This window comes from Streptopelia decaocto (genome assembly GCF_964273445.1).
Source record: "Streptopelia decaocto genome assembly, chromosome: 4".
Lineage (NCBI taxonomy): Eukaryota > Metazoa > Chordata > Aves > Columbiformes > Columbidae > Streptopelia > Streptopelia decaocto.
Genome location: NC_138658.1, coordinates 39644354 through 39668085, shown reverse-complemented (window position 1 = coordinate 39668085; position 23732 = coordinate 39644354). Strand labels below are relative to the sequence as shown.

Below are 23732 nucleotides of genomic sequence, written 5' to 3'. Positions count from 1 at the left end.
GGGAAAAAATACTATTATTTTTGTGTGAGTGACTCCTGTTTTGACAGGCAAAACGGCCAGGAAGGCAAGGAAACACACCTGGACATTCTGCCCTGGTTTGGTAGCAATCGATACATTCACTTACACCACAGAGAGAACATTGCCAGCTCAAAGCAATTTTCTCAAGGTGAGAGGCCAAAGAAACAACAAAATTGCCAGCAACAGAAGCCTCAATTCCCAATGAAAGGATTCCCAAGGTTGTGCAGAAAGTAATGAATATAAATTCTGCTACAATATTATTTACCTCCTAGGAGAAAACACTCTCCAGCACTCAGGCTCAAACCTCCAAAAGTTCACAGGAAAGAAAAACGCAAGCCAGAAAACAAATTGAGGAAAAAGATCTGTTGAATGGCTATAGCTGTGTCACGTACCTCATTCTTCTTTAAAACTCTGCTGCAGGAAGCTTCGCAAAAAATGAAGATGGTCTCGGCGCTGCTTCTGCTGAGCACCCTCCTGGGTGCCCCCGCGATGCCTTCCCGGCGTCCCTCATGTTACAAGAGGGCCCTCAAAGGCCACAACTGTCACAACATCCCTGAAGGCACCGAGAACCTTCGACAAATTGATGAAGGTTTGCAAGACCACTTTTGGGAAGGGAAGGGCTGCGAGGTGATCTGTTACTGCAGCTGGAATGAATTGCTCTGCTGCCCCAAGTAAGACCTGCTCCTTTCATACACACTTGTACACTTCTATACGACCATCCTTTTTATTTCCATTGTTTTACAGTTTCCACTGCAGCAAATAAGCCATCATTTTAAAATAAATGCATCACTTCAGATGGTTTAAACTATATCGAGATACAGCAAATTACCTGATCTGCTGCCAGTTTTCAGCTTTTGTTTTTCAGGGACTCACCTAGGACATGCACAGCATATTTTGCAAACCTGCATATCCTATTACAGGGGAATTCAGCATTTAAATCACCCAACTTTTAATCTAAATTAAGTGTGAGAACTACATAAAATCCTTATTCACAGCAATGAAGATGTTTTCAGGACCATAAAAAAACCCATTTGATTTCTGTTCCACAGTAAAGAACCGTATTGCTATTCTAAGGAATACGCAAATACGCCAGTTGAATAAATGATTCTGTAAAAACAGCTGTTTAAAGTAGGAAAGTAAACGGGGGAAACAGAGTTCACAAACGCCTGCAAGGGAGGGAAAAGATTTAGCCCTAGAATACCGACACATCTCTAGCTCGCTGGCACTGCTGACAAAGCTGAACAGTGAAGTTCTCACTGAACATCATTTTTTTGTTTTGTTGTTTTACAGAAAGAATGTACATATCAACAAAATTAATACTGAGTTACTAAACCCTACAAGTCCATATGGATTTGAAGTAATAAAATGTATTAAGAGGTACTATTTAATTCAGCTTTCCAGTGAAATCTTTAATTCAGGAAATTTAGATTAAAAATATCAACATTTCAAAACTTACTAATACTTCAGGGACACCAAAATGTGATGGTATTATGCAGGCAAGCAAAAACGACTTTTTATGCATCCTTGTCTTACCACCCAGGTTTCTCAAGCCACCTAAAATCCAATAAAAGGCAACTTTTCATAATTCCCATAGGGCACTAGATTTGAACCAAGTGGGAATTACTTCTAAAGCTAGAAACCTCACATTCAAACTGAGAGCAGGGTTTAAATAGGTGATATTTCACTCTCCCTAAAACCAGATACAATATACTCGCCCCGAAGCACACTTTGGGTTTCCAGCTTCAACCTCTCAGCAGCCTAATAAAGCCTCCTTGATACAAATACGTAAGGAGGTCTTCCTGTAACTGTCTTCAGGTACAGAAGACCTACTTTGCAGGTCTGCTCTCAGGACGAATTGCACTAAACAGTGCAGGCACACACTGAAGCTCTTTATTTTTAAAAGATGATGTATTTGGTAAGTTTACTTTCTCCAAGCTAAAATAGGGGAGTGAAGTCCTAGCACTTTGGTCAGAGGTATAAATGCAGTATCTTCATCCAGACCTGCAGCTGCATTTGAATTGCTGGAAAGGCACCCCTCAAACACAGTAATCCCACATTTATCCCACCATAAGCTAAAAAAAAATCCACAATTGGAAATGCATGCCATGTTAAAGTTCTGATAAACCAATGATCTAATTATTTAAATATCTGGTGGTATCTTTCAGGGATATTTTCTTTGGACCAAAGATATCTTTTGTGATCTCCTGCAACAGTCAGTGATGGACATCAAGTCTGTGAAGACAACAGACATCATTTTACAATAACGTAATACTACTTTCAAGGAAGAAAACAAAACCACTACCAACAGAAAATCCCACCTTCCTTTCTGACCACAATACAGTGCCTCTTTTTATAACGTAGAAAAAAAAAATCCTTTCTGTATGTTTTTAGTCTTGAATATGTGAGTTCTCCTTTCAAATTTGGTAGCTGACTTAATTTCCATAATGGTGTAAAAGACTGTACAAGCTTTTGATGCATCTCCCAGCAAAAAGCCTAACCCTTGCTACTCAGCACTTTCTCAGCCAGTTTGGACAAAGAAACTTCAAGCCTAAGCCTTCACATCATTAGGAACGTGACTCTCTTAGCAAACTACCACTGTGCAGCTTCTTATTGCTCTATTGCCATCACACAGTTAATGCTGTTTAGAGCTGAAGCTACTCAGTCCCTGGCACTCCTGGTGACAGGCTCCCACATTAAGATGCCCATAGGCATCTTAAAATACATGCACATACAAAAGGCAAACTTCCATCATTTGTATTTTAAAATCTACCAGAAAAAGTCAAAACTCCCATTAATAGTACTAACACACACTTAAGTCTTAATTATGTCTAACTGGTCATCTGTATTAACTAAGGAATTTGTAAAAACCTTAAATTGCTTAACACTGAACATTTAAAACACTAGAACAGATACAATAGTATATATATATTAGGGAAGACATCTAAAGAGGATGCGACTGATGCAAGGTCTGTTAAGGCAACATAAAAATCCGCACATAGGCAGCTTTTTCATCAAGCCTTGTTGGAAATACAGTACCCCAGAATTAAGTCAAAATGTTGGGATTATTTTTAGGTTAGCTCTGTAAGGAAATAGCTAGTGAAGTAAAGACAAAGAGGTATCTCAAAATATTAGAAGTAATCATCTTAATGTTTAAGACTTATCATGATCTAGGCTATATATACACAGGCACCTCTCAATACTGATTGCAGTACAACAAAAAAAAAAAGCCAAAAATGTATGTCCCTTTGTAAGTTAAAGAAAAGTCATCTAACAAGCCAGGCTTACAAGCAGTAAGCCTGGCTTATTGCCTTACTTATAAAGACTCTTTTAGCTAGCAAGTCAGTCACATGGAAGGTGTGTAGTACTGAAGCAACTGTTCAGTCTTCCACTCAGAAATTGTCCTGTTCATCTAATTATCTTAACACCATTACATCACGAAAATTGCTACCACCAGCTTCCCAGACGTTTCACATGCAGTACAAAATATCACCATAATTGTTTTTCTTCCTCTGTTAGTAATTGAGGGTTGGCTACTGGGGGAGAGGGGTGATTATACATAGCTAATAATAAATGTTTCAAGTAAATCTGTGTGTACTATTTTTGCCAAGTAATTCTTAGGCTACTGACTGTTAAACAAACAATTTGTGTCACCAGGCTTTTTAAGCCTGGTTTGTGTAATTATTCCTGAGTCATTCGGGCTTCCTACCAAATCACCAATTAAGGGTAAAAAAAACTCCATAAATCTGGCAACCCACAGTCAAAACATCCAAAGTCAGCACTCTGCTAAGAAAACATATGGTATCGGCTCTGGTGCAAAATCTTCTATAAGCTTCTTGCAGTAACAAGGGCACATAACTTCTGTTAGTTATGCCATCCAGTTTCTACATGAATCATGGTGCATATGCCTGGCATTCACAGCTTTCCAAAACAGCAGTAGCAACAAATTTAAGGTGGATGCAAATTTGGGTAGTAAAGTTAGTAGGTGGTTTTCAGTTATGTTCCTTCTACCACTCCTGGCTAAGGAAAATCCATAACCCACTGGAGGAAAACTTTGCCACTTTCCACATGCAGCAGGACAGGGTCATTTAGGCTACTACTTTAAGACTGATTTCCCATAGAAACTTGCTTGTGTTTCTCTCCCCGCTCTCCTCCTCTCCCAAAGCTGCTTCTGCAGGTCCTGCCAGGCCTCGGTGAGGACATTCAGCCCAGCCATGCACTCAAGAGACAAAAACTTTATCCTTTGGATGCCCTATCCACAGCCAGGTTCCCTGGCTGAATTTGTGCAAAGGATATTTAGCAAACAACTAGGCACTAACATTCTCTTCAAAGGAACACCCATTTAGCTGCCACTAGCTAGATATCACTGACTGTCTTGAACTCAGGCCAACGCCACAGCACTTTATTGCGGAAATACATCAGACACTGCAAGTGAGAGAAATCAGGCCACTGATTGCTACTGGGGAGGCAGCCAGTTTAAGGTTAGGGTTTATCATCATTCAGTTCTATGAAAGTATCACAGATCAAAAAAGCAAAGCGGAGCATCTTCATTGCAGTGATACCAGCGAAGTAGCAGCCTTCAAAAAAATGTCACAAGATTAACATTGAGTAGATTAGACCACAGAAATACAGCCTTCTCATTTTTCCCAAATTAAGAAAAAACTTTGAACATCTGATAAGGTTAGGAGTTGCAACAGATGCTAACTGAACAAGCTGAAGTCGTGTCCCCCTCTGCTTTAAGATGAGAACTCTTCTCTCTCCACCTTTTCTTCAGCTGACACACACAGCTTAAAGCGGAAAGAATTCATATTTCGTACACCACAACATTTAGACTGGAACAACAGTTAAACAACAGTACGCAAAGTCATTCATAATATTATCTAAAGCAAACTTTACTAAGACATTCAATCAAAAGCAAAAGTATTGCTGGATATTTTTCTCATATGTTACCACAGGGTTTGGTTTGGTTGTTCTATTTATTTATTTTTAAACAGGCCTGAGCTAAGGCATGCAATGAAAAAAACCCAGTATGCCTATGAGGAGATACTATACTGACCCAGCACAGACTCTGGCTTCTATACCCCAATTAATTCCTTAGCCACAGTCTATGCAGATGAATGGAAAACTCAGAAGCTAAAGGATTTCTCACCGAGTGGAAGGATTTCTCAGCACAGTAAGCTGCAGCAGTCCTTTCATCTCTACTTACAGCTTTGAAATTAGAGAGCTGCATTTTTTTTTTTTTTTGCCATTTTAATATAGAAGCAAGAAGGCCTCAGTGCTTCTCGGTACTTGGAAGCACATATCCCAGCAATGACAAGATGAGTAAACAAATCAGAAAAGCCCCCATCAATTCTTGTCTCTGAAAGGGACACTTCTGCCCAACTAACTGGAACTGTCATTTAGAGCCTTTTACCTTAGGAAAAAGAACCTATTGCCAAGTCTGCTGTCATAATGACAACTTGATGTACATTCATAAATATATCCTTGGCACACTTTAACTGAAAAATATTTTAATAATATTACATAATTAGTCAAAGTTTAGCTATTAGGTACAAGTAACTCACTAAATAAGTTACAGACACAGCCACTTAAGCAACAATAGTAGTGATATTTATTTAAAATAATTTTGCTGAGGAAATTTGTTTCGTAAGAGATGGTTTTCAAACAAATCAGCAAGATTATGAAAAATAAAAGAGACAAACTCTCTGGGGAAAAAAATTACAAAGAAAGCTTTTGCATATCAACAAAAACCCTCAGTCTTTTGATTCGCAGCCTGAGTCTCAGTCCCAACCTTTTCAGTCTAATGAACCCCACTATCCATCTTTAGGTCTGGTTTGTTCTTGTCGTTCTTCACCGAGTAGATGAAATACGTTAAGGTGTCCTTCTCATTCACTGGAATTGTCCTAAAATGGCAGCCAATTATCTATAATGGAAGAATACAAGGAAATTATATAACCACTCTTATATGCAAAAACTAAGATTCAGATTTAAATTGACAATATTAAACACACTTTAGAAGCTTGATCAAGAAGCTTACAAAAGAAACTAAAACCCACCTCTCTTCAAAAGTCTTTCATAGTCGTAAAGAAGGGCAGAACAAGAACCATTTTATTGAGAACTATGAAGCAAATACAGCAGATTGTACTCTAATTTCCTAAATAAAAAGCCTAGAAAATTTTCAGGGGGACAAGGGGAAGAGTTCTCAAAACAAGCATAGGAGGATTGTTACATCTATGTGGTCACAGCTTGACTATAAGGCAATGACTATAGAACATCAACAGAGCAACAGCGCAGAAATGAGAGGCTACTGCTCATCATTCAGGTTGGGGGGGATGTGTATCTGTATCAAATCACATACAGAAACATTTAGGACAATACAAGATTCTTCAAGAATTGTAACTGAACGTCCAGCTCTTTGAAACAGAGCTAGCAACGATGAAAATTCACCATGCTGTAACCACTAAAATACAACAATCTCTAAACATTTCTTGAGTCACTTGGGTCATTCTGGAAGTCTTTTCCTTCATCAAAATAAACACCAACTTTAAAAGAAAGCACTCAAAATATTTTACCTGCCCAAGCCTATTCTCTGACTTTTTGCAGAATACTTTGGTAGTTTAAAATTAGCAAGAGGAAGAAAAATGGGACTGCTCATTTTACTGCTACAGAGTATAAATGTTTAGCATAATTAGCAAGTTAGAAAGCTTTCAAAACCCATCCTTGAAAAATTCACAGAGAAACAGTTTGACAGAATCCTTCAAAGTAGACTTCTAAGTAACAGCAAGAGGAATGTCTCTTGTACATTAGGACAGGTTACTAGGAATCACATCTGCTGTAAACTAAGTTCTGCAGCACTGGCTCACAAATACCTGCAGGTCAAACCAAGCATGTGACAGAAGCTTTGCCTATTCACATCAAGCAGCATTAAGAAGCATAGTGCAAACAGCTCCTGAGATGTACCTAAAACACTAGTTTTGCAGGAAAAACAAAACAAAACAAAACAAAAAGCTTGTGCTTTTTCAAATCACAGTCCTGCTAATTCAAGAGCTGGCTCTACCTCACCTCACATACACAAACCAGAAAACTGATTTTAAATTCTTACTCATAGCAGCAGCAGCACTATTCTTTTATAGCTGAGCCTTGAAACTCCCACACATTTAAGAGCCTTGCCTTTAATCCACACAGATAGAGACCAACAAAATGTCTGCACCAAAGTACAACTGAGCATTATCACTGCACAAAAGTGAAAAATCAGTAGCTGTATCTCCCTGTTAAGAGATCACTGGTTCTCCCACATATTTACATCAGCATGCTCTAACTGCATCTTTGCAGTGCAGAATAATTCCTTTAAAATCACACACATGTGAAGCAAAGATGCTTACACACTGCTGTTCTCACACACAGCTTCAGCACTTTTAGAAATATTGATGAGAAAAAAAACTTATTTCATGAAGTTAGATTTTTCTGGTGGCAGATCCCAGTAGTTTTACTGAAGAGAACTAATTATCAACAGAAGCCTGTTTTGCATGTTCACATACTTTACATATACAGAAGCATCCTTTACAACAACTAGCTTTTTAAAGCACAGTCTCAACCTTGCTTGCATACAAGTCCACCACTACCTTTCAGTTTCTAGTTCTTTTCAGCGGGACACTTTGGGTGGGACTGATGTGGAGACTATAAATCCATGATTCTAGGATATTCAGGGACACACAGATCATCTTACTGTTCCAGCTCAACGCTTTGTATTTTTAAGCAGCATATACTCCTTTCAGAATTTGAGTCCCTCCTGTGGAAACAACTTTTACTTTTGATTTACTTGGCTCAGGAGCTGAGGCCAATGAAGGAAGCTAGATAAGCAGTTCCCTTTTGTTCTCCTAAAATCCACACTACATATGCTCTTTATGCAAGGATCACATTGTATAGAAAACTACATGACATAGCAAGTTGCATTTTCTATTATGGAACAAATACTCATACTTACTTCAACAAGTTGTGCTTTGTTAAGTCCTGGTCTGGTTTGTAGCTTGAAGTGTCTTTTGTACCTTCGAAGTGTGTTTACTTGTAACTGATACAAATCAACCTAGAAGAAAGGAGGGAAAATGGAAGGAAAACAATCTAATGTAACTAAAAAGGATTCCATGTAACTAGAAAGGATTCAGTCATTACCAGTTCACCTCTCAAAAACATTTTGGAATATCAGAGTGTAAACCATCAGCTCAGCAGATCTCATTTTGACAAAAAACAAGCTCCACCTTGCACCTTCCAGCAGAAAGGAAAACAGCTTGGCTCAGTTTAAGAGCACTTAACTGTTATCAAGCACAGCTCTGCCTCCCTTTAGTTGTGGACAATATCTGGAACTCATTATTGTACTTTAATCATTTCTGGGTTGGTTGTTCCTCCGTTCAAGCATGATAACACAAAGCCCAGTAACAACTTTCATAGAACATCTATGAAGATGCAGATTCAAAGAGGCCCCTATATCGTGATTTCGGTCAAATTTTACACAAGTTACAAGCAAGATACAGCACATCTGCACCGCAAGAGAGCACATAGTAAAACCAGGAAAAAGTCTAGAGTGCAAAGCCTTCTTGGCTTGAGGAGAGAGAAGAAAACAGCTGCCCTTGTTCTCCAAACACATCCCTGCTACATAAGCACAGTGCAGGAGTTATGTGCACAGGCATAGTTGTCCAAAACTATTTTTCAGTGCGGGCTGACAGTTTAGAGAATTGCACAAGGTCTTCTGAGGGACAAAGATACACAACCATAACCCTGTACTCCCTCAGTTCTGAGTACCATGAACTCTGATCAACAGTGACTACTCCCAGCAACAGCTTGCCCTCCCACCCTCACTGACAATGTCAAAGAGCTGAATCAGACGGCTGAGTGGGAAAGCAAGCTGAGAAAGCAGGCTGAATGAGAAATTCTGCTAGATCGGTCGAAATTACAGCAGTATTCTCCAAACTCACTGCATTAAAGATTGGTTAAGGCATTCACTTCCACTTTAAATTCATTTAGTGGCCTCAGCTATAGAATATTTAAACAATGTCAGTGCTACTGCACACTTGGTGACCTGGCCAAACCTGATGTGCTGTCACCTTGCATGATAGAGGCTGGGTATCCTTTAGTACTCTGAAGTGTACAAAGCACAAATTCAACTTCCCAAGTCACAGTGGAGACTCTACACCCTAGATCATCATGCAGAGGAGTAGCAGTAGCTTTCCAGCAAGTCCCAGAAGCTACCAGTACTGCAGAAGCCTCTTCTCCTCCCATAGGAATCACTTCTGACAGGTAATAATGGTTATGACTGAGATGGAAAGAGAAGGGCCTTACAAGTCTTCAGAAGAAGGATATTTTTTTTTTCCTTAGTAAACTGGATAGCTATTGAAAATAAAGAAGGTCAAGGGCCAACAGGCATCTAAGATATACAGTAATCACATAGGATGAACATATCGCCATTGTCCAAATGGCCAGCCGAAACTCCTGAAAACTACTTCCCAGACAGTTTTCTTTTCTGTAGTACCATTGAAAAAAAGCTTGCTTTCTTGTTCTAGAGATATCCATTGATTGTGACATATTTTATAAGTTTTTGCATGAGAAAACAAAACAGGCTTGTAGAAGAGCTGCAATTACCACCGTGCCAGACAGCTACCTGAAGCCACACAGGAAATGAGCTTTAGACAGAACCTTCAAATAAGTGATCGCAGATATTTAACAAACAACACAGCCCAGCAAACTACTCCAAATCCCCTAAAATCCTCTTAGCTAGAGCCTTCCAACCGGAGCCACATGCCTTTAGGCACAGATTCTCATATGAAGTTTCATCACTTATGCTGCTGGTATCTGCAGATGCTGACCATAAGGATGTCACTAAATTAAGACAGAGCAGTTTCTGAGGAACGCTTTAAAAATCCCTCTTAAGGGGGAGATCAGGCAGGCATGACAGCCTCTGCTCAAAATTAACACATTGAACAGCACCTGCTAAGCCAGGCTGTAGCAGAAATAACCAAGAGCAGGAATAAAAGACAGCCTCAAGTGCAGTCTCTCTATACTATACTATGAAAAAGGTTGAAAGCTGTAGTTCACTTTTACAATGGATGAGGTTTCACTGGTCTGCAATGGAGAAAACAGGCTGGAAAAATACCATCCTTCTCCACCCTTTCCAGTACAGGTCCCTGAAAGTCTCTACCCCCGACAAAGGGTAAAAACAAAGAGCTACTATCATTAAACTTTCTGTGTTTAATGAGACTAAGGTAATGGAGTAACTGCAAGAGCACACATTTCACACAGAAGGAAAGGATTGGAGGGATGGGGCAGCGAAGCATTTAAATGCCAAGCCCTCTATGAAATTCCTTTCAACTTGGCAACTCCTGCAGAAGACAGATTTTGCTGATATGTAGCAATATACCACTTCTAGCAGAACACTGGAAAGGAAGCACTAAGAAGGAGAAAGTTGAAAATAGCAGTTTTCTGAGAGAACTAGCGGACAATTATCTAGAGAGTTTTGTTCATTGTACTCTGCACAATTAATCCAGAAAATACACCACAAAATTCAATTAGTTTTTGTTAAGAACTGAGTGAATCAGAACCCTTCCCTTTCGCACATACCCCAAAATACTGAGAGCTGTAAGAGTGGGAAAGTGGTATGTGTGCAGCCTGGGCAGTCATTAAGAACAAGCTTAGCACAACAATTAGAAAAAAACAAAACAAAACAGCTACCTCTGGAGTGTCGATGTCTTGCACTGGTGAGTCACCATCATCATCGCTGCCTTTCCTCTTTCTTCTATTTCTCACACTCTGAATTAGGTTTTTGTGGAAGTCACAAATATACAGATGTCTTGCCTAGAAGAATAATACTATGTCTTTCAATCAAATCCATGTAAGTATCTAGCAGACTTTATAAATGCACGTACAGAGACACCCCCCCCCCCGCAGCCACATTAACCGAGTTGAGGAAGCTTTTCTGTCAGATTTCTTCTAAATAAAGAATGCGTTGTGCTACAGATCACTGCCACCGGCTCGGCGCAGAGGACGCTTCAGTGCTGCGATCGACCGATACAGTAGTAACAGGCTACAGAGACACGCGAGTCCAACCCTCCCTCCAGCCGTTCGGAGATCGGGAAACAAACAATCTTTCAGTTGTTCTTTGGAGGGCAAAAAGACGGCCCTCATTTCCCAGATATATCCCCATCCCCACCCCCGCCTCCTTCGTTTATTCCACTACCTAGGCGAGGCCAAGCAACACACTTTTTTCTTTCTGTTTAAAAAAGTTTCCCTTTGTACGATCTGCACGCTTTGGGAGAACTCTTCGGCACGTACCAACCCCGATTTCCGGAGCTACGTGCTTTAAGGACAACGAAAGCAGGGAGCCGCGTTTACGGACCACGCCTGCAGGGGGGAGGGACCCCGGGCCGGGGAATGTGGGGGTTCCCTGGGGGCACCCGGATCTCCGGCCGAGGCGCGGAGCATTTCAAGCGCATTTTAAGCTGCTTTGCCCCCACGCTGGGAAGCCTTCACGCAGTACCGGGCAAGAGCAAGCACTCCTCCGAAACGCTCGGGCGTTTCATCCCGCGAAAAGGCGTCCGAAGGGGAACCGGCAGCCGCCCCATTCGCCGGGGCTCCGCTCCCCCTGCCCGGCCGTGCCGAGCCGAGCAGCGCGGCGCCTGATGGCTGCCGGGCGGATGGCGAGGGGAGACGTGCAACTTTGCAACGCGAGGCGGAGCAGCCGAGCGCTGCCCTCGCCAAGAACAGACAAACTAGCGCGCCGGGAGCCATTCAAGCTCCGCTCCGGGAGAAGCGGCGCTTCCTCGCCACACGTCTTCCCCCTCCAGCAACACGGGGGGACACGCAGCAGCTGCTCCCGGCTCTTGGTGCGGTGAGAGGGAACCCCAGATGGAGGCAGGAGAGGGGGGTGCTTCCCCTCCACCCTCCCGCAGAGGGAAAGCGCTTTCAGGCCGTGCTGCTGCAGCGGCAGCCAAACTGCACCGTGCTACTGAGAAAGGGGGGTAAGGGGAAACAACACTTCCTCGACTCAAAATAAAAACCCAAACCACCCCCCCCCAACCAACAAACCAAAACTTTATTAAAAGCCCCAGAACCAACCAAGCCATTGGGACAACCGGCTCGCACCGAGCGGGGCTGGGGCCGAACACGCCGCCGCTGCCCGGGCACGCACCGCCGGGACCCGCCGGCCGCTTTGTCTGCCCGCCCCGCCAGCGGCGGTGGGGGGTGGCGGTGGACCCGTGTGTGTCCTCCCCTCCCCGGACTTACGCTCTTGTCCAGCTCGATCTTCACCTTCTTCTGCGAGATGCTCTTCTGGATCCGCTTGCTGAAGCTGGCGTTGCCGGCGGCGCGGCCGCACCGCTCCCCCTCCTCCCGCAGGCAGCACAGCTGCCCAGCCCCGGGGCCGCCCGCACCCCCAGCAGCCGCCGAGCCAGCGGCGGAGGCCAGAGCCAGCCCCGGCGGCGCTGGCGGCGGCGGCACCTCCACGGCGGAGCCCGCATTGCTCACCACCGCGGCGGTGGCGGCGGCCGGGTCCGCCCCGCGCTGGGTCACCTCCTCGGGGGCGAAGCCGTTCATGCCCGGCACCACCTCCGCGGGCGGCGGGGAGCCCGGGGGAGGGCGGCGGGATCCCGCCACGCACCAAACTTCCCCAGCGAGACGCCGCGGCCCGGCGCTCCCCTGCTCCCTGCCCGCCTCCTCGCCGCGGCGGCACCGGGACGCAAGCCCGCGCTCAAGGGCGGCCAGCCCGCCCGCTGCGGGAAGGACTGTCCCCGCCGGCTGCGGCTGCCCGAACCCCGCGGCTACCGCAGCAGCAGCGCCCCGCGGATCGCCCCACTTCCTCCTTCCCCCCCTGTCATGTGGAGACTCTTCAGCTGTTTCCTATGTAACAACAGCAACCAACCTGCCCGCCGCCCCGCCCCGCCCGGCCGCGCATGCCGACTCCCCCGCCGCGGGGCGCCACGGGAAATGCAGTTCCTCCGCCGCCGACCCCTTCCCGGCCGGCGCGGCGGGAAAACTACAGCTCCCGAGGTGCAGCGCGGCGGCGGGAGCGCGGGCGGGGGTTCGGTGTGCGGCTTTGCGGTGCTCCGGCGGCCATGCTGTCCCGCCGTGGCGGTGGGAGCAGGCCCTGCGGTGTTCCGCCGCCGGGGCGAGCGGGCCGCCTTGCGCTGCGCTCCGTTTACCCCGCCGCCGGGAGGCCGGGCCCGCCGGGCTGGAGCGGCGGCAGCGGCTCAGCACACTTTTAAAAGGCCCCGTTCACTCCCCTCCCGGTTCCCTCTCGTCGCTCCTCCCCGGCGGCTCCCACGCTGCCTCCTGCCCGCCCGCCGGCTGTGTTAATCCTCCCCCGCCCTGTACTTTTCTCGCCGTACTGTTCCAGCCTGAGCCGCACGTCTCAGGCTACTCGTTTAAGATTTTCTACTAGTTGTTTGTTTCCCCCCAACCCCCCCACCCCCTTCTGTATTCTGCTCCGGTCCTGCCCCTCGCAGCTTCGCATCTCTCCCGCTCTTCCTCAGCTGTGGCTAGAGAGCGAGGGCGTTCGCTGTCCGGGGCGGCGAGACGGCGCTCCCCGGGTGCTACAGCGCTGCCTCCGGCTGCGGATCTCCGGACCGAGAACAACCGAAGCTCTGTCCTTTGTTAAAACTGCTTTTAAAACACACGTTATAAGGGGCTCGTCCTGCGTTCTTTTAGTAAAGGTCTTTGAAGACAAAGGCGTCTTGCAGTGCTAGTTTCCAGTTTTGTAATTTAAAAGGGCTTGTTAATGAAGGAGACTTGAACAACAAAAAAGACCGAGAGCGCAGAACTATATTCGCTAGTGGTTATCCGAGATCTTGCTGTGCACATGACTAGCTAAAGTAGATGCTGTGAAAATACTTGATTAAAGCAAGTGCTTTTAGTTTTGAGACTACAAAACTCCGTAAGAGATGCATTGGCATTAAACCATTTAACAATTCAGCTGTTGACAGCAGAGCGGCAGAAACAGAAAGCTCTGACCTACTATTTTCCTTTAACCGCATTCAAAGCACGTGCAATGAAGGGTGAGGTTTTTGCTTTCCTTTTGAACTGCCGCGAAAATTCCTTTAAATCTCAGAAACGGCATCCGAGCCGACCGTACTCAAAGCATAATGTGTTAACCACTGAAATATTTGACCGTATCGCTTGCCGTGTGTTTCCAGCTTGCAGGAGGAGAGGAGTAGCAGGGAGGCTGGTGAATGATTCGAGGAGACACATCCTGCGTAAGCCAAAGTTCTGCATGAGCCAGGGAACATGATTATAGCGCAGTTCGGTTTGCGCTGCAGATGGCTTTTTAATCGGATTGCATAACCTGGTATTAGAGAATAAGGGTCAGTCCCACTTCACGCTCCCTACAGCCGCAGTTGAATGAAGGATGCAGTAACTGAAGCTAGACTGACCGTAAAGTCACGGACTGCGGTTACCTAGAAAGCACGTTTCAGTGATTAGAGAGGTGAACTGGATAAGAGTTGGAAAAAAATACCAAACCCTGCATTGTTATCAGCCAAGCTGAAGCCTGTGTGGAATGCCTGGGTTTAATTCTACGCTCTGCTGCTGTGCAATCTCAGACAACAGATGTTTAACTCACTTTTTGAGTTTCTTGTGATTTTACATTTTCAAAATAATGTTAAAGTAAAACAAACAAAACCACAATGATAGCAGGCCTTAATGAAGAACATAGGAAGCACAAGCTGGGAAAAAGTGGGATGAGGGTGAGTTCCAGGAATTCTTTGGTGGAAATCTGGGTCACGAATAGCATTTTCTAGACTCTTAGGCTATGTCTTTTGAGGTCCCTTTTATTTCTTCAGATGGCTTTGCCCTTACTGTGAGCATAAAATTTATCAATCTGGGTCTGGCTGCTGTGATTTGTTACAATGGAAAGATCTCTTGTGCACTTTAAATATGTTTCTGATCCTCTTTGTACAGATTGTGAGCTGCTAAAAGCCCGATTATGTTACCCAGCCATGCTTGCCAATATGTTAATTTCTAAGCAGAATTTCAAGTAGAGTAGTATCATAGTTTCATGATTAGATCATGATAAGACAGTAGTAGGGCTGAGAAAGACAGTTCTGCTTCTGCCATAAGCTGCTCATTTTCACACCTGTGCCCTGTCCTTCTTTGCGCTGTGAAAGCATTTCTGTGGCTGCATGGCAAACTGGATGGGGTTACAACTAGACCAGTGACAAGAAGATCAGTGAAGTTTAACCCTGATTTGCTTTACCAGTCAGCTGTGTGATGTCCCAGCACACAGGAAGGTCCAGTGGAAGGGCAGGACCGTGTGATCAGTGCAGGGGGATGACCACCTGGTTTGGTATGAACACCTGCTCATGGCAACAAAGAAATCATGTCACTTTTAATCTTGTATCATATGTGAGATAAAAAAATACAAAGCGCTGCAGCTACACGGGCTTTTCAGGCAGTATGAAGCTTACTGCAAGCTGGATTTGCAAACTTTCACAAAGCTTGGGTCCTAGGAAATAAAAAAAAAACAACAAAACTCATTGTAGAGGGATTCTGCTAGATGGTATGTCATCTAAAATTATGATTTTATAGCATAAGCTTCAGTAGTAGTTAGTAGAAGTATTCAAATATAACTAAAGCAGATTTTAACAGAAAAACAGATGGTATTGCAACAATATACTGATTAGAGTAAAACTTCAGAAATTAAATCAGTTCAAAGGAAAAGTCAGCTCCAAACCAGTAACTCTCTTCATGAGACTTCGCCAGCACTTATGGGCCATGCACACAAGCAGATCTGAATTATTTGGAAGGCAGCAGTAATCTACATCCATCACGGGTGCCAAAAGCACAGCATGGGTGACTGGTAAGTGGCACGCAGAAGGAGCAGGAGCTACAGCATCTTGACAAGTGTGCCTGAATTCGCAGCTCCTGGGCTCTGCAGTCAGCGGGACTCAGCGGCCTCTCCCAGTGCAGGTGGGAGCTGAGCAGCTTGTGCCTCTCTGAGATGCCGTATGTCCCAGCTCCCGTTAGCTTTTGACTGATGTGTTTTGTAATTTGAGGGAAAAAAAAGATAACTGGATGCATCACCTTGGATATATTGCAAGGATACTGTAAATGTGTTATTAGTAGTTAATCCTAGAAAGAAAATGTGGCTTGTAACTGTGTATATATCTTCATGTGATGAGTTTCAACTGGGCATAATTATTCTCTTCCCCAACAGGTATCATTCACCTGAAGTCTACATGTACATTAGTGCACTTGTGTGCAGTACCTGAAATGATCCTGCTGGCCAATGGAATAATAAGGAAAACTATGAGTATGCATTTTTCACAGGAAATACACATTTTCTTTGTTTTGTAACTATTTACATGAAAAATAGATTAAAACACTTTAAAAATTCCACAAATTCCAGCACATGCCTTGGTGGTTTTGATAAGAGCAACCTACTCAATAGGCATCCACTGGCTATGACACAGAACAGTGACCAAATCTCTCCTTCCTTATCAGAAACAAGCTCCATTCTTTTAATTGCGCTCTCTCTGATTTTTTAATCTCTGATTTTCCCTTCCCATTCCAACACCAACTAACTGTGCTACTGCCTGTTGCTCTGCCTCCAGTTTATTGTCCAAATGTGTTAAAGCATAGAGTCCAAAGCACAGGAATACCAGGAGTTACCTACAAACTGTATTTATTTATTTATTTATTTTTTACTTCTTTATATGTTTACATTAAGATAGTTAAGTAACTTTGGATAGTTAATTGTATGACAAACCTTAATTTCTATTAGCACACATAGAGCTTATTGTATATGATTCCAGTAATACAGTAAGATAAAAAGTCATACCTTTAACCAAAATACTGATATTGGTGCAAAACTGGTATTTCCAGGTCTTTGAGTAATCCAGCTGAGGCCAAGGTTCCCTTTTTAAGCGTTCTGCCTCATACAGTGGGAACTCAGGGTGTATGAAAGAGCTTATATAACACAGGCTTTTATTAAAAAAGGTTTAAAGCGGTAAACAGTGTCCAAAAATAAACATTGTATTTTAAGAATAATCTAGGTGTTACGGGATTAAAACTGATAAGCCTGTGTACTGTAAAAGCTTTAAAGATTTGTAATACATGCCCCTTCATGGTTTGTGCCAATTCACTTTCGTAATAAGCCATTAGTTAAAGGAGGCATCAAAGGACCTTCTGTTAGAGGGCTTCATTCGTATGTGCAAAAATCCAGAAATGTTGGTACAGAAACTGTAGATGCCCTTGTTGAATGTACGTGACTAATTGTTTGTTGGAGGATTTAAACAATGAAGTACAATACCGACTCTTGGTTGATAAAGCAACAGTAAATGCAGTGTAAGGGAGATACCTCAAAAACGACAACTGCATGGAAGCAAACAGAGAAGCCAATCTCCAGCTTTGCACTGAGGTGCTGTTGCAGTGTAACCCCAGCCTGCAATCACAACCACGACGGCCACTCGTTCACCTCCCCCATCTCCAAGTAGAGGAGAGAATCGAAAGGGAAGGGAGAAAGTTCTGGGCTGAGATACAAACAGTTTGAAATAACAAAATCATACTAATGTACTACTACTAATACATATAAAATGGAAAACAAACAAACAAACATGATATTCAATGCAGTTCCTCAAGAACTCCGTCTGCACTGAGCAGCCAGTCCTGGGAAGAGAAAGAGCACCCTGGTCCCGTTCTCCCTGATCCTGGGGAGAGAGCGAAAAATACCCAAAAGGCAGAAAGGCCCAAAGACAACTGCAAAATGGCAGAATGGCGAAAGGTCGAAATAACTCCCCAACGGAACTCAACTGAAACAGAGCAGAACCTGAACAGATCTGCTGAGCTGGAAAATCCAACTCTTATTAAATACAAAGTATGACACTAATGGTATGGAATATTCTTATGGATCAGCCTGGATGTCAGTCAAGGTCTGTCTGCCCCGAAAGACCTCAGTCTCCCAGACAATGGCCATGATATCAGCAAGTTCTTACATTCTCTTCATTCCAACTCAAAACCACTGGGAAGTTACTTGAAGAAAAACATTGTCTGTCCTGGGGTGTTATATTATTCTTCTCCTATATGTCATCCTTGTGGGTCCCTTCCAACTCAGGACATTCTTTGATTCTCAAACGAAATCCAAATGACGACTGTACTAGCTGCAAAAAAAGGAATTTCCAACTGCATGAAAAAAATTAACTCAATTTCAGTTAAAACAGGTGCCAAGTAGGTTTCAACGCCACTTCTCCTCACAAGACCCCATTCAGCCACATTAGAGGCGCACATCCATCTGCTTGCTTCAGAGTCACTGCTTCACCAATCATTTCTCCATCCAGGTTGCTTGGATTAATATTTTGTCTCATATTCTATTAGATCTCACCATCAGAAAGAGACCAAACAAAATCACCATTAGTGCTTTTCTGAAATGTAATGCAACTATCTGGAGCACACAGTGAAAAAGTATCAACCCCAGAGGTTTTGTTTAATAATGCAATACAAATTTAGTTGTAGTGTATTGCTTAAGAGTTACTTTTTAATCTCTTGAAAAGAAACGAAAAGCTTGCTCAGCTATTTTATTTTATTTTATTTTATTTTATTTTATTTTATTTTATTTTATTTTATTTTATTTTATTATTATTAGTAAGAGAAACATTGTCATATCTTTTCAGCAAATTTTGCTGGTCTCAAATGCACTCTTGATGCCACCAAAAGCACTGTATACTCTTTGCTACAGTCCTAGATTTTGTGAACCACTGTTTTCTGCTTATAGAAATACAGATTTGACACTGTATTTAACCCCTTGTTTTTTTGCGTATTACACCATCTTTGCAGTTTTGTCAGAGGATTTGACAAACTACAGTGCTCCTTTACACCATCATGTCCTCTTCTGATATAGATTAATTTTACAGAAAGAAAAGTGGGAAACGTCTGTAGCTCAGACACCTCTTTCAGTGCCCTTGTTTTTGCAGGACAGTTACAAGCATCTCGAGGTCTGACTTTGCTCTTGTTGAAGTTAACAGCAGGTTTTAAGTGCCCCTTAGGAGAGAATGAACGCTTATCCTCCAACGAACTCAAGTATAATAATAGTTTTGAACTGCAGTTGTTTTTTGCGGATGTTACTTGACAACAAACCCTTACATGTGAAATACTATGGGAAAAGGATCAGATAAAATGTTTTGCAATTTTTTTTTCCAAAAATGGCCATCAGGCAGAATGTACCAGGTTTCCTACTTTTGGATAGTACCTACTGCTATCATTCATTCAATATAAAGCAGCAGATCAAAAGCACTGCTTCTTCATTAGCTATTGGAATTCATCTTTAATGCTCCTCAAACCTCAACTCCCTCACTTGAAAGATAACGTTAGAGTCTCAGCTTTCATACTGATAAAGCTTCTAGCCTTTCCAGTCCCAAAGGTGAGTTTGAAATCCAGTCAAGGACATATCCTAAAGCACAGAACACAAAAAGAGACCCCCACCCTCCAGTTTCAACATTATGGTTTTTAAACAGATATGATTTTAGAAGTTTTTTTTATCCAAGTGTTTGGTTGTTAATATTTGTTAACATTATAAACACCTCAGATGAGACCTGATTCTGCTATTAGAGCTATCTAGAGGCACTACAAGATCTTTACCTCTCTCCAGAAGTGACTGCTGGAGCAAGATTTTACATGATCTTGTAAATTATTTCAGAATTAGGAAAATAATCATACAGATCTTTCACCTCTTAAACAACTTTAACTTCTTTGATTATCTGTGTTTCTGGTTATATCATGAAAGTCTGTTCCAAAATTAAGTATATCTTTACAAATAATTTTTTAACTACTGGAAAAGGAGAATGGGAGTTTTATGCTTTTAATATCTGTACATATTACAACAATTTAACAACATATAAATAATAATAATTAGTATAAAATGTAGTGACATAAAAATCACACAGCATGATCCAGCCTACAAACTAGCGTGCATTCATCAAGATGGTCTCTCTCTCTTAAAGGTTCATGTTGGAGTTTACAAGCTTTAAGGTTTCTCTTTTCCAGCTTCTAAAACCTGGCAAAGACATGCTTTGGGCTGCACTTTAGTTTCCCGTTAGCTTTGAATAAACCAGCCTTTCTTTGACATGGAGCAACTTCACTTAAGATTTCATTGTTTGTTTCTTCAAATGCATGACTCTGCTGCTCCCCATTTCTTTTTCATTTGTAGTAGGTGTTTATCACTGCCAGTGCTTAGGGAGAATTTCTACTTAACTTCACACATAGTCACACTAAAAGATGAGGATTCATCATAGGCCCAAGGCTTTATCATCAAACTTCCTTAAGATTTTTTTTTTTCCCACACAAGAGTTGGGTCCATGGAGTAGAAGCTTATGACTGGTAGTATAGACAGACACAATTTCTAATAGCATAAGGTCTCTGAAACAACCTTCCTTGTTACTGTAAAACACATAACAATATAGAATAAGGTATACAATAGGATCCTCTAGAGAAACTGTACATTTATATGATCAGTTGCTGGAAAATCCCACAGGACCCATGACTAAAAATGAGACTGATGAACCAACAGTTTCAAAATTTCCTGAGTATTTTCTTTCTAGTCTCAGATTACCTGTGTATGATAATCTCTGTGACACATATGACAGCACTATTTGCCAGAAATAAGAAGAGAAATTAATTATTCTGCTAGGACAACATCTACATTAGCAACAGCACAGGGTATACTCCATGTAACCAAAACTTGAGACCCATTTAAGTTTAATAAGATCCACTGAAATTACCTTAAGTTTTTCCACTACCTGGACCCAAGGCCAATGTGTTTACGAGTGTGATGGTGCTTATGAGGAACCAGGCTGGTATCAGCCAAACACGCCGCTCTCTCCTGGCTGTGGGAGACAGGAGGGTATGATTCCTCCTTCCTCTTGCAGCCCATGGCACGCAGCCTTGTCAACTCACCCGATTCTTTCTCTTTCCTAAAAGACTTCAGAGCTGCAATTGCATAGGAAACAGTTTCGACTGCCAGGCTCAGCTTGTTTTTAAATTTCTAGCCCACACGACCGCAAAGAAAACAGTCCCTCAGAATGCACAAGGTACAAACGGAACATTCTGGTTTGTTCTGTAGAAGTTTAAACATGTGTAAGTCACCATGGGTTGACACGTACTTCATTTTGCAGCAGGGAGCACCAGCAGCTAACTTCACACAGGTGCTTGGGCAATTCGGGAGATGGGCTGTGACCACAGCATCCTTCACATCTGCTCCGTGGACGTCACACCTCCAGGGCCACCCACAGTCCCACCCTTTGTGTTACTGCTTAGAAGAAGAAAAAAAATAAAAATCCTGGGACTATGTTGTCCAGTTGCCAAATAATGCGATGTTTTTGTTAGTGATTAGATTTTATTTCTTAAGAGTAAGTTCTGTATATGTTTCAGATGAAGTACCGATGTTTAGCAAGGCTGGAAGAGTTTGGAGGGGCAGAGGAACAGAAACTTTTCTTACCCTTTTAAACCAATTTTGTAGTGTAAATTACAGCTATCCAAATTTTAAAGCCCGCTGTCAAGGGTTTTGATTGTGGGGTGACAATAAAACCATGGCAGATGTATTGTTAACCCCCTCTCCCCCCACTTCCCCATTTATCCCCTCCCTCTCCCCACTTCCCACCAAGGACAGGCGGAGGGAAGGAGGGAGGGAAAAACGACAGAGAGAGTTGGAAAAATTAAAAACGTTTTACTAATGCTACTAATAAGAATAGAGAAAATAATACAAAATATACAAAATCAATCTTGAAAGTCTCAGCAACTGCAGAGCTGGCATCCGAAATCCTGGATTGGACTCTGCAGCCAACCGGAGCTGGATTCAGTCTCTCACTAGGCCTCAGTTCACAGGGACGACTAGCAAGGTCCTCTCCTAATGTCGGCCATAAGCAAAAGGGAAAAGGGCTGAGATCCTCATGATCTCCCACTTTTATATGAAGTATTCATGTGAATGGGATGTTATACTCAGTTGGTCAGTTTCTTGGTCACCTGTTTCTCATTGCCCCTCTCGCAAGATGTGAATCTGTCCTTATCAATAACCTCGCATTCCATTGCTATGTTTACCAGGAAAATGCAGCTAATATGAAGGCTTTAGCTGACAGGCAGATTCACTAAAAGAGAAACCTGTTTTTAACAAAACCAGGACACCGCCCTACACTGCCTGTGAAACTATATAATGGATGAACAAAGGTGAATTACTGCTTTCTTTTCATACCTGTTAAAAAGGGATTAATGATATAGCAAAACATAAAGGAAGTCTATTAAGAATCCTAGGGGAAAACTGCTACTTGAGTATTACTTTGAACATAAAATAGAAAATGAAAGTGACGTCCTGGAATAGAAAAGTAAAAATATATTTAATCCAAAAAAGAGCTTGTAAACCCAACGTAAGCAAAGGTCTTGTCAAATTAAGACTGAAAAAGTTCAGTTAATAGTTATTATGACCAGGACGAGCTGGTATTCCTAATACTATCTGCATTGGTACCACAAGAGATTTGTTGTACTTATCTCCTATAATATGACTGCTGCAGTTCAGCCTCTGCTTCACAGCTGTCCTAGGTAGTGCCTAACGTACCCTGCCTTTGCTTTAGGTATTTGGTACACCGCACAAAGTCAAAACCAGTTCCTTAGCTTTCAGACTACACCAGCCCACTGCAACATGGCTGTTGTTTGCCTACGAGCTGCTTAACTGGTTATGCAGGCTTTACAATAGCACATATAGTAAAACTGTGATGTTTAAAGGATAACTAATATTTAATTTTTAAAAAATACACATTATTTTCATGTTATACAACAACAGAAAAAATGGGAATAGCTCTACTATATCATCTTAAATGCAATTCTTTAAGATATTGACAGAAATATCAGGTTTGTGAACTTTTGGGCAGCTGCAGTTCTATACGTTTTCATCAAATTATAAAGTTATTGCTTATAACTGGAACACAACAGTAAAATAAGTTTTGTTTTGAATTAGGTAAGCAGTAGTATAGGTAGTTCTGGTTTTTGCTTTTCATCCTAAAGCTCCTACCATATATCTATTATGAGATGCTCACATGAAATAGGCCAAAAACCAGAGCTGCTGTCTGTAGACTTCATAACTCTCATTAAAATGAGTTTTAAAACAGTGACCCATTTAAATCCTTTTTGTGTATTGAAGTAAAAGCTAAATTTGCTTTTTTCATTCAACGTCTTACATTACTGTTAGTGAGGTTAGGTGACATTAAAATCGAGAGCATCTGTAACTCACTTTTGTTATTCATCCAGTAAACACTGACTTCTCAGGCCCATAATGGAGACCTTTTCAGTACTAATCAATCAAGAACAGTCACTTTCCAAAGCAGAATTTTATTGCCATTAAGGCTACATTAAAACATATTCTGTACAGGAATTTGGGTAATAGTAGAGTCTCTGGGGAGAGACAGTAGAGCTTCTTCATCCATCTGACTGAATTAAAACCAACAGTATCACGACATAATGCACAGCTAGAATGAAAGTTTGGTCAGAGTTAAGGTCATCCAACTGTAGCTTGCAATTTCCTCAGCGGAACAGTATCTGCTGCAATGGATCTGTTGATGGGAACATTAATTAAAGTGAAAGATCTTTGTTACTTTCTTCCCTTGCTTTGTCCACACTGACACCAATATCCAGAAAAGGTGCAGAAGCTGCCCGCAGAATCTGGGACATACAGTATGACATAAAGTGTTATCACTCCGATCACA

General features: G+C 42.4%; 1 protein-coding gene across 1 annotated transcript; it reads right to left on the bottom strand.

Moving 5' to 3' along the window:
- Positions 1-5603: 5603 nt before the first annotated feature.
- On the bottom strand, positions 5604-12923 carry SAP30 (Sin3A associated protein 30). The gene is made up of 4 exons (XM_082051028.1): positions 12286-12923; positions 10735-10857; positions 8000-8098; positions 5604-5938 (listed from the first exon to the last, which is right to left on the bottom strand). Exons 1-4 carry the CDS (start codon positions 12592-12594, stop codon positions 5816-5818), a joined length of 654 nt encoding a protein of 217 aa, XP_081907154.1. The 5' UTR covers positions 12595-12923; the 3' UTR covers positions 5604-5815.
- Positions 12924-23732: the final 10809 nt, after the last annotated feature.